Source organism: Bos mutus, chromosome 22 (genome assembly GCF_027580195.1).
Source record: "Bos mutus isolate GX-2022 chromosome 22, NWIPB_WYAK_1.1, whole genome shotgun sequence".
In the NCBI taxonomy this organism is placed as follows: Eukaryota; Metazoa; Chordata; class Mammalia; order Artiodactyla; family Bovidae; genus Bos; species Bos mutus.
In genome coordinates, this window is record NC_091638.1 from 69,630,709 (window position 1) to 69,643,833 (window position 13,125).

Consider the following 13,125-nt stretch of genomic DNA (forward strand, 5'->3'; position numbering starts at 1 on the left):
GGGTTGCAAAGAATTAGATATGACTGAACACACACACACACTCGGAGACAAAAGTTCCTAGGACCCAACAAGAGTCATAACATGATCTGGATTGCGTGGTTTTCCCAGAGTAGACCCAGTAGACTGAGAGCTCCTAGGAAGTGGGGAACAGAACGTTCCAGGGCTGTGTTATGTAATTTTAAAACCTCTGTATCCCTAGTCCAGTACTTGGTACTCAGGACAGGCTCAGTCAATGCTTTCTGAATAAGTGGATAAGCAAATGAACGAATAGCCTTGAGTGAGACTCTAGATTCTGAGCCTCTGTTTCTTCATCTGCAAAGCAAAGCTTCTTCGTGGATGGCTGTGAGGATTAAATGTGGGTGGAAGATGGCTTGGAACCATGGACTTGGAGCTGGTCCTGAAGCTATGCTCACAAATGGGAGCAAGGAGAAGAGCCAGAGGTTGTTAAAAATGCCTCCAGGTGGTGTCCATACCTTTTTGTTGGTAACAAATAAGATTATCCTATTTATAGTGAGAAAAAGAACCAGAAGGACATTTACCAAAAGCGTCTCACAGAGGTCAGCCCTGAGCATGGGTTATCTTCGTAAATTTTTTTTTTTAAAAAACATGCTTGGAGGACTTCCCTCCTGGTCCAGTGGCTAAGACTCTGTGCCCCCAATGCAAGGAGCAGGGGTTCGATCCCTGGTCGGGGAACTAGAGCCCACTTGCTGCAACTAAGATCTGGCGAAAAAATATAAAATAAAAACCATACTTAGGAACAGGTGAAGGCCAGGTCTGTGTCTTATTTCACCTTTGTGTCCCTGGCCTGGCAGAGTTGAAGAACGCATGAATGAGGGAATCTTCCATCACATGGCCCCATCTGGCACTACATTAGCATCAGGGTCCCTGCCCTCGAGTAAGTCAGGGAGCGTAGGAAGGCCAGCAGTGGACAGAATAGCCCTGCAGGAGGGAGACCGTGTTCACCCAAGGAGATGTCTCTCGCAGGTCATCATGGGGACTGAGGAAGAGATGGGACATCTCCTGTGGTGACAGCCACCTTTTAGATACTACAGAAATTTTAGTTCCCAGCCCCTCTTCATATTCAGGAGACGGGCTTCCTGTGCTGAAAGTACTTTAGAATTTCCCATGGCTCCCCAAGGGGACTGTTTCCTTTTCATAAGCCGTGGGTGTTTCGTCAGTATCAGACTTGTGGGTCTTGCTCCCTGCTGTCTGCTCATCGCCTAGGGGCATGCTGGCACACAGTAGGTGTGGAGTGAGCAAAGGAATGTGTGTCAAGCGTGACTTTAACGGATTGCTGGGCACGTCCCCAAAGAAGAGAATAAAACCCATCTAGAGACAATAAGACCCTGCACGGCCTCCCGCACCCTGTAATTTGGATCTCTAGGAATCGCCTTTGTTGTGGGCGACCAACCACAGGCAAAGAAAGCACCTGCTCCTCCAGCCGGTCCTCGAGGAAGGACCCCGGGCTGCCGAGCCCCTGGCTGCTTCTCCGGGCCCCTTTCCTTTGCTTCCCGGGACCTGGGGGCTCCGAGGCATCCCGGGGCTCGCAGGCAGGGTCAGCCCCAGTGCTTCCCAGCCGTGGTGGGGCGCGTCCTCAGGTGCCGACACCTCGCTCGGGGTCAGCGTTCTTTGCCTCCTCGTGCCGGCCAGAGGGCCCAGGGCCGCGTCTGCCACCCCCAGGCCTGCGAGGGTAGGAGCCAGAGACAACCGCGGCGCACCCCCTCTCTTCCCGGCTTGCATACTGGGGCCCCCAACGCCCAGCGGCGTCGGGCCTCGGCGCGGCCGGCTCTCCGCGGTCTCCTGCGCGCCCTCTCTCTTCGGCCCGGATCTCCGAGGCCGCGGTCCCCGCCCCGGCCAGCTCCGAGGGCGCTGGGCTCGTCCGCCCTCCAGGGCTGAAGCCTGAGCTCTCAGCGCTCCTCGGCGGCTCCCGCGGGAGGGGGCGCGGCCGCCCCCGCGGCTCCACCCTCTCCGCGGGGCCGCGGCCATCTGGGGCCCCTGCCATCCGTGTCCGCTCTGGGGCCCGCGCCGAGCTCGCGCGGGAGGAGGCAGCCCCTGGCAGGGGCCCGGGCCTCCCCACCGGGAGACCCCCTTTGCCGGCGCGGGTGCGGGAAGCCGGGCGCTGAGATGCCCCGAGGGGGCAGTGGCTGCGAGCTGAGCCTGGGTGGAAGCGCGTCGCAACGGACGCTGCGCCCCTGGCCACCTCGGTGACCCTCCAGGAGCCGGGACCCGAGCCCCGGAGGCGGCAGCGCGGGCCCGGAGGACCGCGAGGTCCATGCTCCTAACGTCCGCGGCGGGCCCCGGATACGGAGCCTCGGTCGGGCTCTTAGCCTCCCGACGCTCCCCCCAGCCCCCCGCGAGCTGGCAGGAGGAAATAGCGTGCGGCCCCTTTAAATTTACCCAGGAGCCCTTAAAGGAGCCCCAGGGGCCCCAGACAGGAATCCCCACCCCGGTCCAGCCCGCGCCGCCGAGCGAGCAGCCAGCCGTCCGTGCTGCCGGCCGCCCTGTGCATGCGCCCCGCGCCCCGGGGCCCCGCGCACCGAGCGCCGCGCGCCGGCCGCCGCCGGCCCCGCGGCCCCGCGCCCTGCCGCCCCGGGGCCCCGCGCCGCAGCGCAGCGCATGGAGCCTGGCGGGGACCACCGGAGCCGGAGCGGCGGCGGCGGCGGCGGCAGCAGGGGCGGCCCCGGGCCAGCAGCGGCCTCGGCACGGGGCCGACGGCTGCCGCCCGCCGGATCGAGCGGCAGCGCGGAACCCGAGGAGGACGACGGCGGTAAGAGCTGGCTGGGGCCGGCGGCTCGGGCGGGGGCCCCGGCGTGGGGGAGGGGAGGGCTGCGGCTCCGGGCTCCGGGCCCCTCTTCGCCGCCGAACAAAGCGGGGGACGCGGGCAGGGCGGGCGGGGGCGCCACCTGGCGGGCGCGGATTGTGGCTGCAGCGCCAGCGGCGGAGCCCCCCGCCCAGCTCCCGGGGTTGGCCCGCGGGGCTCGGGCGGATCCCCTCCCCCTTAAAGGGCCCCGCGGCCCCCGCCTCGGAGGCCGAGCTGGAGGGGCCCCGAAGGACCTGGCCTGGCGCCGCGGGGTGCGCGCTCTAGGCTGTTGGGACTTGCGTCCCCCGTCCCTTTCTCTTTCAGACTCCCAGGTGGTCTCCCTTAACCAGCTGTCTCTTAAAAAGTCTGCCCAGACCGTGGGTCCCTTTCCGGGGCTTCCCTCCAGAGGAACTGAGCTGGGGACTCCGCTGCTTTAAGTTGGGCTGTCTTCTCTGGGGCCTCTCTAGAGAAGGGCACCCTTTTTCTTTTCCCCCTATGTTCTCCCTGGAAGAGAGCATAGCTTGCGCCTCTTGGGGACCTATCAGTACCTTCCCCACGGGCGGGCAGTTTTTAAAGAGATGGGCTCGCCCACAATGTCATTCACTCCCCTTCTATCCGCGCGTTACCCCTCCCATCTTTTCAGAAATTTTGCCACAATTTGTCAGCTATAGCGGGACCAGCCAGTCCTCTCCGTTTGCTCTCAAAGGAGGCTGTTTCTCTATGCGGGGTCAAAGGCTTAAGAGCCCTGAAGCTTGCGTCCAGGCTCTGGAGCTTCACCCCTAATCCCAGAGCTCCCCTCCCAGAAATTCCCCATCCCCTTTTGTTTTTAAAGACTCCCAGCTCCTCCCCTTTTTTCGGCTCTTAAAGGGCCAGTCCACCTTAGACTAACAGATCCGGCGCTGGAAGGATGCTGAGAGACCAGCTAGCTTTCCAGTGCCTTTGCAGACAAAGACACTCAGGCCCAGAGAGCGGACATCACCTACCAAAGGTCACAGAGCAAGTTACCAGTGAAGCCCGGAGTCAAACCCAGGTTTCTGACTGAAACTAGCGCTTTCTTTTTCTTCTATGTACTTAAAACAAAGCCAAACAAAAACAGGGTGACAGGAGCCCCCTCTGATCCTGGCTTTTGTTTTCCATATGGTGAGATTCTCTACTGGGAGGATGACCACACCTGTCTATTCCGCCTATTTGGCCAGGAGACCCTTTTCTAAATGAAATACGGTCCAAATTGTAGGGAAAGTGGGGGGTACTGCTCAGGGTCTCGGTTTGGCAAAAGGGGACACCACTGGGTTGGTGGCCTCTCCACTGCCTGCCCACTGATTGCTGGGCAGTGGCCAGCTCCGGGCCAGAGCAAAAAATAAATCCCCAGAAAGACTTGATGGATTCCGGTGGGTGGTGGCCACTCCCTGCTGCAGTATCTTCAGTAGCCGCTCAGGTGGCCCTCCGGCTGGTCCCTTCCAGTCATCAGCTCTCCCAGACTCTAGTCCTAAAAATTCCTTTCTCTGGAGGTGCTGACAGCTTTGTCATGGGGTCCCTTAATTTGGGGACCTGACAATGCTTAGTATTGCCCTAAGAGGCCCTTAAAATGGGCCTCTTAGGAGGGTGTATTTGAGACATTATTGCAGAAAGGGAAAAAGATCATCTTTGGGTGGGGCCCTCCGGGCTGGGGCCTCGGGCAGTGCGTCCTGTGTGCAGACAGATGCCCCCTTTGTTCTCTGGCCCCGCTGCCCACTCTGCTCCGGCTATAACCGCCGCAGCAGGCTGCTCCCCTGGCTTTACCCAGACAGTGCTCATCCAGAAGGGGTGCCTTGCAGAACCTGCTGCCTCCTTGGCCTTCACCTTTGTTTTTTGAAAAAAATTAGAGCTGTGCCCTGCATTCTTTTGTTCCTGATCCTCTCTTAAAGGGGTCTCACTCTTTGTAAAGGACCAATGTTTTGACTCCCTGCTCTGCCACCTCCCTTTGATTGCTCTTGCAGTCCCTTTCCTGCCCCTGAACAGACCTCTCTCCCACCTCCGTTCTCTTGCAAAATGGAAGCCCTAGGCTCTTTCCCTAGAAATCTTAGAGACTGAGAAACTGTCTCCCTTTCCCCCTCCCCCCCCTTCAGGGCAAGATCTTCAGCTGGAAGGGGGTGCCTTAGGGTCCTGGGGGAATGCCCCCCTGCCCTCCTCCAGGGCCAGGGGACCAGCATCTTCAGGCAGGAAATACTCAGACCACTGTGAGGCCCGGGCCTCGAGGCCTGGAAAAAGCCGCATTCCTGGCCGTGACCATCGTCGCTACTACCATGACCACTGGCGGCTGGAGTACCTGATGGACTTCAACCCTGCCCGGCACGGCATGGTGTGCATGGTGTGCGGCAGCTCCCTGGCCACTCTCAAGCTCAGCACCATCAAGCGACACATCCGTCAAAAGCACCCTTACTCTCTGCACTGGAGTCCCCGGGAGAAGGAAGTCATCAGCAACAGCTGGGATGCCCACTTGGGGCTGGGGGCCTGCGGAGAGGCTGAGGGGCTGGGGGCCCAGGGGCCTGAGGAGGAGGAGGACGACGACGAGGAGGAGGAGGAGGAAGGGGCTGGCCTCCAGGCTAGCCTGCCCAAGGGCCCAGGTAATGTCCGACTTGGGGAAGCTGGGGCCTGGGTGGTGGATGGGGCCAGGTGGGGCCAGCCCGGGCTTCCTGGCCAACTAGCTGGTTTCCTGGAGCAAGCTACTGCTTGCTTTTGGGGTGAGCTCTGCTTATTGGACAGTAGTGGGTGAGGGACCATAGGACAAGATCTCCAGTATTGCAGACAGTTTTGACATTCTGTAGTTTTAGAAGGATCCAGGGAGTGGAGGCTGGAGAGAGGCCTGGGAGCAGAGGGTACTGGAAAGGTATGACAGTGAAGTCTAGGGAAGGGTCTAGAATCTGGACCTGGGGGGGAGTCGGGTCGGGCTGAGGGTTTGTGTGCAGGCGGATTAGGAGATGAAGGAGTTAAGACTTGAGGGGAGAGGAAGGGAAGGGCAAAGTTTAGGCAAAGGACTCAGAGTCAGAGTGAGGGAGAGGCCTGTGGCTGGAGGTCCTGGCTGTGGTCGGGGGGCTCTCCCAGAGGGCCAGTATCTCAGTCCCTTCCCTCCCTCCAACCCTTTCAGGCAAAGCCCCAGCTGGTGGGGGCAGCCGGCGCCAGAGGCGAGGGGGCCCAGGGGCACCCCGGGCTCGGCGTGGGTGCCTCTCTGCCTCCCGGAGGGCTGGGGGCAGCAGGGGGCTGGGTGCCCGGCGGCTGGAGCGGAGGCTGAAGGAGTCCCTGCAGAACTGGTTCCGGGCAGAGTGTCTCATGGACTATGACCCGCGGGGGAACCGGCTGGTGTGCATGGCCTGTGGCCGGGCACTGCCCAGCTTGCAGCTGGATGACATCCGTGCCCACGTGCTGGAGGTGCACCCCAGCTGCCTGGGGCTCCGTGGCCCCCAGCGCAGGGCCCCCCAGCGTAGTGCCCTGCTGCAGGCCTCGGGTGGCCAGCCGGAGGCGCTGTCTGAGCTCACCCAGTCCTCACCAGGTGCGAGGCCCCTCTCATGGCCAGGACCCCTTCATATAAGGGCTGCAAAGTGAGGTCTGTGGCCAAAACTGGGAGTGACTCATCTCTCCCTGCCTCCACATAGATACACACACACGCCCCTCCCCCCACATAGACACCCACACCTCCCAGACACACACACAGAGGTCCTGGTTGTGGCGGGGGACTCATCTCGCCCCCCTCAACACAGACACATACCCCTCCCACACCACGGTGCCCCCATAGACACGCATACAGATTCTGGTGGGGCTTCTAGCTTAGCGCTGGGATGAGAAGCAAGGGACCCCCTCTTCGTGGGTAAGGGCAACCCAGCCAGCAAGCTGAGCCCCTCTCCCTCACCCCTTCCCCAACAGACGATGACCTCGTCCCCCAGGACCTGACCAGCAAGAGCCGGGACCCGGCCCCCGCTGCTGGAGCCCAGTCCTCTCAGGATCTCAGCCTCCCAGACGTAAAGGAAGAGGCTGGCTGGGTCCCTGAGAGGGTGCCCGGGCCGGCAGGGGAGGAGGAGCCGGAGGAGGGCGAGAGGGTGGGGGTCCCTGGCCGGTCTGCGCGGGGCCGCGACCCCCGCCGCTACTGCCCGGAGCGCTGGCGGCTGGAGTACCTCTTGGAGTTGGACGGCGGCCGGCGCGGCCTGGTGTGCCTGGCATGCGGGGGCGCGCTGGCCTCGCTCAAGATGAGCACCATCAAGCGGCACATCCGCCGGCGCCACCCGGGCTCGGCGCGCCTCGGCGGGCCAGTCGGGGCCCTCATCGCCCAGGAGTGGAGCGAGAAGGCCGCCCACCTGCTGGCCATGGGGCTGCCCTGCCCCGAATCGCCCGGGGACCCCGCCGCACCCAGCACAGCCGCAGCCTCCGAGGAGGGGGGAGGGGCAGAGAAGGAGCAGCCAGAGGAGGAGGAGGAGTGGTGGGGTGAGCTGGGTCAGAGCAGGTGGAGAGGGAGAGGGGCTAGGGGTAGAAGGCGGGTGGGGACAGTAGAAGGTCGAAGGGGAGACGGGAGGCTGGCAGCACCGGAGGGCACGGGTAGGGGGGTCACGAGGCCGGGACGCTCCAGCGCGGTCCTTTGTTCCGTCCTAGGCGACGTCCCGCTCTCCCCCGGGGAACCGTCGGAGCGGCAGGCGGAAGAAGAGGAGGACGACGAGGACGGCCCGGATCCCGGGGCGCTCGCCTTCCCTCCGCCGCCGCCGCCGCCGCCCCCACCTCCCCCGCCCCGCAGCCGAGAGCAGCGGCGGAACTACCAGCCGCGCTGGCGGGGCGAGTACCTGATGGACTACGACGGCAGCCGGCGCGGCCTGGTGTGCATGGTGTGCGGGGGCGCGCTGGCCACGCTCAAGGTCAGCACCATCAAGCGGCACATCCTGCAGGTGCACCCCTTCTCCATGGACTTCACGCCCGAGGAGCGCCAGACCATCCTGGAGGCCTACGAGGAGGCGGCGCTGCGCTGCTACGGTCACGAGGGCTTCGGGCCGCCCGCCCCGGCGGCGCCGCGCGACGGCGGCGCGGACCTCAAGGCGGGCGCCGTGTGTCGGGCGTAGATCACTCGAGGGGGAGGGCGGCGGTGCCGAGCCGGCTCCCCCGGTTCCCCGCGGCCCTGGCCGCTGCCCACCCCGGCTGGCCGGGCAGGGCGGAGACTCGGGACTGGGGTGGGGTGGCGGGTTCAAGCTAGTGCGGGCGCCGCGGGAAGCGCGCTCTCCACCTCGGACCCGGAGCCCGGGCCCTCGCCGCTCAAGGCGGCTAGTTCCTGGGAAGCCTCAGTCTGTGCACGGAGAGTTTTCGGCCCCCGGTCGCACCCCGCCAGGCCAGGCTTGGGCGGGCGGGGCGCCGTCAGTATTAGGGTCCCAAGTAGGTGGAGCGGAGAGGGTGTAGAAGGGACGCGCCGGTCCCTTTTCCTTGGCTTGGGTGGGCGCCCAGGTTTCACAGAGGCACGCCGGCAGGCACGGCTCTCGGGGATCGGGGCCGGCTGACCCCCAGCCGTTCGTTACTGGCCGTCGCGGCCGCTCGGTGGCCTGGACTGCGGACGAGGGCCTTCCTCGGGAGGAGGGGCAGTGGGGCCTGGGAGCCCGCCGGCCCGCGGGCGGGAGGGCGGGGCCAATCCCTATCCCCGCCCACGGGGCGGGCCCTGCGGGGACCGCCCCCGCCCTCCTTCCCGGCCCCTGCCACGCCCGCCGGCGCCGCGATCTTGTAAAGGGGTTAGCACTTTCTTCCTTTGCTCGCCTGCTCCGAAGGTCTCCCTGTACCCCTAAGCTCAGTCAGGCGCGCCTGCTTCAAGCGCCCTCAGTCCGAGTCCGGGACACTGGAGGTCCCGGCAGTTGGCGTTCTGTTCCCGTCCCCTCCGCCCCCCCCCCTTTTGTACGCCGTGGACGTGCCACCCATTCGCAGCCCTCTGGGCCTGGGGCCCGGCCTCGGCCTTCCTTTCTCTCCTCTTCGCGGCAGAGCCAGGCCGCAAGGGGCCGGGAACGGGCCCCGCGATCTCCCAGGCAGGTCCGAGAGGGATGTGTACATTCATTCTCCTGTGGAGAACAGGTGGCCCCGGGATCAGGCCCTTTTTGCTCTTTGTATTTTATTTTGAAACTGTATTTAATGCTTTTATATGAGAGGGGGAGGGGCGGGAAGAGAGCTGTCCGTCACCCTTATGTGCAAATGTCTTATTTATTATGCGTGTATCAGAGATAAGCTGTGAGGTGGTGGAGGAAGGACCTAAAGGTAGGAGAGAGGAGGCGCGGACGGGAGGACCCCAAACATCATAGACTAATGTGTGCCTCACCAGGTTCCTCCGAGGAGTCTCTAGTAACCCACTGGCGCTCTTCACATAGCCAGGCCGGTTCCTTTGGTCTTAAAGGCTGAGTGGGGAGATCAGCGGGTGGGGACTTCAGGGCTGGGTCTGGAGGGGTAGCGGCCCTGGCAGCCGCCTCTGTGGATGGGAAAGCAGAGAGCAGAGAGGAAAGCCTTCCTTATCTCAGTGCTCCCAGGCCAGAGCCCACGGTTCAAGTGCCTCAGGCCCAGTCCCCTTGACTTCTGATTGGGAATTGAATTTTATACCACGGATTTTGTAGCATTTTTTATATAACTCGATTGTCTGAGCTGGAAAGACCTTGGAGATCAACCAGTACCTGCCCCAACCCCTTTCACAGATAGGTAAGATGGAGTCCAGGAACTGAAATTACCACACACCAGGTAGGAGCAGTACTAGGACTAGAATAAAAACCTCAACTCCCAGTTCAGTGTTCTTTGCACTACACCACATGGCCTCCCCATCTCTGGTAAGTTAAAATTTCTTTTACGGTTAGGCCTGCCGAAGGATGGCGTGTGCAGCTGGGCTCCGCAGGCCCTCCCAGTGCAGTTGTGGGCTCCTGGGAGTGGCAAAGAGCAGCACACTCCTAGAACAAGTATTCAACAGGGCAGTCCTGCCACCATTGGCTTCAGCTGGAGGGTGCCAGCAGCAGCTTTCCTGACCAGAACTGCACAAATAGGGCTGACTGCCACCCGGCCCAAGGCCTCCCTGCTGGGCAAAGGCTCTGGCATTGTTTTGTTGATGCCACCAGGGGTTCAGGAAATACTGCATGGGCTGTCACTCGCCTAAAAAGTGAATTCCTAGCGTTTGAACCTCCAGGTTTTTTGAGACAGTATTAAAAAGAGAGCAGGGATTATGGATGGCCCCAGGTTGGGTACTGCCATTCTTTTATTTTCCTTCATGCATGTTGTTTTCAGATCCAGGAGTGCTCTGCCACTTTCGCTACTCTGCCTATTCAAAAACAGGCAGACTGGGGCAACTATCATAGTCATCCACACCCTCTGCCGAAGTTCAGGTAAGCCAGGGCAGAGAGCAGGATGAGAATGGTTTTTGCTCTCAATAGGCAGGGAGAGGCCTTAGGAGGGCAGCAGTGGATGTCTTCATTGAGAAGCAGCCCCAAGCACTCCACTGGTTCTCAAAAGTGTAGCCAACAGAAATTAGGAAGTTAGTAGAAATGCAAATTCTTGGGTGGCAACTTATGGATCAGAAACTGGCGTGGAGCCTAGCAATCTGTTTTGATAAGCCCTCCAGTGATCACAAGGCATGCTGAAGTTCTGAGCACCAGTGAACTGCGCAGTGGCACTGTGGTTGTTACTACTTTGCAGCTATTATAGCCTCTTGAACTAACAGTCAGGAGATTAGGTGGTTCTCATCTCTAGGTGCCTCCTCCTTGCCTTGGGAGTCTGATATGAACAGGTGAAGTTTCTTCATGAATTTTTTTTGTTAATGGTATGCTTGCTATTATGGCCAATATGTAAATGTTACTCTGAATACATATTTATATACCATGTTAGTGACATTATTTGAACATTTGTATGCGTATTTGTGAAGTTGTTCGCATCAGTTACTTTTTAAAAATTTCAGCCTAAGTTTTCGAAGAGGTATGTTGAATTAAAAAAAGCAGCTTAAGGGTCATGGCAGCCTTAGTTTTGGGAAAGAGCAAAGACCTGATGGAAAAGTTTCCATTTTCCATGGTGACTGAGTCTCATTTGAAGTACATTGTGACTGTGGGAGTTACAGGCTGCTTCACTCATGTTGCAGGTGGGGGAACCCTCCTAGGTTGGTGTGAACTGGGACAACAGACCCCCCTGGCCCTTTCCACTCACCATCTTTCTCCTGCGGTCCCCTCTTAAGAGGATCTCTTATTTTCTTTCAGAAACCAAATGCACAGCTTTGTTCTACTATGGAAATTCTGCAATCTTGGAAATCACTACTAGTATCAACTATTAATCACTTTTTAAAGCCTCGAAAGTGGAGTGGGGATGGGGGCCAGTGGAAGCCTTGTTTGGTTCTTACTTTACCCAAACTGTGTATAAAGAATAAAGTTAGCAGAATGACAGCACAGTCACTGTTCTTTTTTTCTTTTTTATTAATACCACATCAATTTGCATTTTACAGGAACCAAGATTCAAGCTCCTTGGTGCTACTGTACTTTTATGTTGCACGCACATATACGCACACAGTTTCATTAGTAATTTTTCACCTATAGATTTTTCTTAAAAAAAAAAAAAAAAAATTCCTGTGTGGCACAAAGATCTGTCCAATCAATCTGAACACAGCAGTGACAAAGCAAAAGCTAGGTGTGGAGGCTTCCTGTGCAGGGAAAGGCCCTTAGGAGGGGAAGCCCAAAAAGACAATCAGTGCACTGACTTCTTGGGAGGGCAAAGGAATGAAGGTGGAGAGTGCATTTCCTACCATGACGTGAAATGAGTTAAAACATTTCAGAAGGAAAGGGGGCTAAGAAAATAAGAGTGGAGTAAGGCAAGGTACCTTTACCCATCTAAATTCCTAAGTAATTTTCTCAACAAAGTAGAAAGAAAAGATCCTTCCACTACCTTCTACAGAGCTGCACTGCTTTGGGACCGTCAAAGATTATAGCCCTTACTTTAAAGTCACAAGTGCATATTCTGTCTGGATTATCACGACTGTCAGTTACAACCTGAAAGAATTCGCAGATGATTTTCTTTCAAGTTTACTGAATTTTAATGTTGGAAGGGGAGGAAGACGTTAAGTCTCAAGTGGGAATCAAAGATTCCCAAATGCCCTCCATCTGTTATCAACGTGAACTGTTTGTTGTCTTTTAATTGCGCATGGAGCCCGCCAACACAATCTGCCCTGCCTGGTCACCCTTACCTACAGCTTCTTGGAAAACACTCTCAAAAGGAGGAACCTGCACCACGGTACAGGTGCTGAGACAGCTTAAGTGCCTGAAGATGGAAGGAATCCTCAAATAACACACGCCCAGTAAGCCAGCCTCTAAGTTAAAACCCCACCTGAACCACAAAGTGCACCTCCCTACACTCATCTGTGGGGTCTCAACCACAGATACGGTCTCCGCGCACGCCAGCGCAGCTTTGGTCCTCAGGGTAAAACGATGAGCACAGGTAAAGATGGAGTGTGCAGGGAAAAGAGAAAAAGGCCTTTGTGTTTCTGTAGCTCACCTCTTGAGAATGTTTCCCCGCCACGGACTGAGACAGGATTACAATAACTCAATAACGGAGGAGCCCACATGCAGATTAATTTTTTTTTTCTCTAACAAGTTTACAGCAGTGTACAGCAGTTACAGACATTTATTTTATAATAAGAAAAGTACAACCATATTTATTGAACTTGAGGGGAGGAAAGAGGGAGGAAAGCACATTCAGGAATAAGCTCTCCAACTACAGCTCAGAACTGGTGTCCAGAACAAACGACACAGACACCACCGTCCCCCACGCGGAGCCTTTCCTTCCTGAGGACGCGCGGGAGTCACAGCAGCGCTCCTGTGCGCTCCTCCGTCCGACCTTCCAACTCCATTCCTGGTTATCAGATGGTATTCTGGGAATCAGGAATCATCACTATCAACTATAAGTTATTCACAGAGTTGAAAGTTATATCATTTAATGAAAAAGAAGAAGATTAGGAGTAGCTGCTCACGTCGTGGGGCAGAAAGATGGGATCAGGACTGCAAAACAACAACAAAAACAAGGGAAGGATCCCATTCTTGTCCCCAGATAATTTCTTCATAAGTTAATCATTATTTCTTAACTTAAAAATAAGGGCAAAACTATGATGGGAAGCTCTAGAAGACTGACTAGTCCTTGAAATTTGGATACAAGAACCCAAGAGATGTGTTTTTATTTTTCATTTTCTCCTTTACCTCCAATTTTCCCCTTCCTTTCAACTTACAGGTAAAAGCTCCACCATCATTAAGGTACTGATTTATCCTATTAATTTGACTCTTTCTTTATTCTTTTGGGTTTTCTAAGGTATCAGTTCTTGTTTAAGTCCAACA

General features: G+C 57.8%; 1 protein-coding gene across 3 annotated transcripts; it reads left to right on the forward strand.

Annotated features, from left to right (window-relative positions):
• The first annotated feature begins 2,101 nt into the window (after positions 1 to 2,101).
• ZFTA (zinc finger translocation associated) lies at positions 2,102 to 10,653 on the forward strand. Of its 3 annotated transcripts, none has more exons than XM_070359961.1 (5): positions 2,102 to 2,767; positions 4,906 to 5,403; positions 5,925 to 6,326; positions 6,698 to 7,252; positions 7,418 to 10,653. In XM_070359961.1, the coding sequence occupies exons 1-5, from the start codon at positions 2,617 to 2,619 to the stop codon at positions 7,873 to 7,875; spliced, it is 2,064 nt and encodes a 687-aa protein (XP_070216062.1). In that variant the 5' UTR covers positions 2,102 to 2,616; the 3' UTR covers positions 7,876 to 10,653. The 3 variants fall into 3 exon arrangements, with proteins under 3 accessions (XP_070216062.1, XP_070216065.1, XP_070216063.1); XM_070359962.1 differs by lacking the exon at positions 2,102 to 2,767 and adding an exon at positions 2,813 to 3,830; XM_070359964.1 differs by lacking the exon at positions 5,925 to 6,326.
• Positions 10,654 to 13,125: the final 2,472 nt, after the last annotated feature.

What these genes read in the sequence shown, in the direction of transcription:
- ZFTA (XM_070359961.1), top strand. Translation starts at nt 2,617, where the DNA reads ATGGAGCCTGGCGGGGACCACCGGAGCCGGAGCGGCGGCGGCGGCGGC. An exon ending in ACCCGAGGAGGACGACGGCG is followed by an intron (nt 2,768 to 4,905) that starts GTAAGAGCTGGC and finishes CCCCCCCTTCAG; the next exon opens with GGCAAGATCTTCAGCTGGAA. An exon ending in GGAGGAGGAGGAGTGGTGGG is followed by an intron (nt 7,253 to 7,417) that starts GTGAGCTGGGTC and finishes GTTCCGTCCTAG; the next exon opens with GCGACGTCCCGCTCTCCCCC.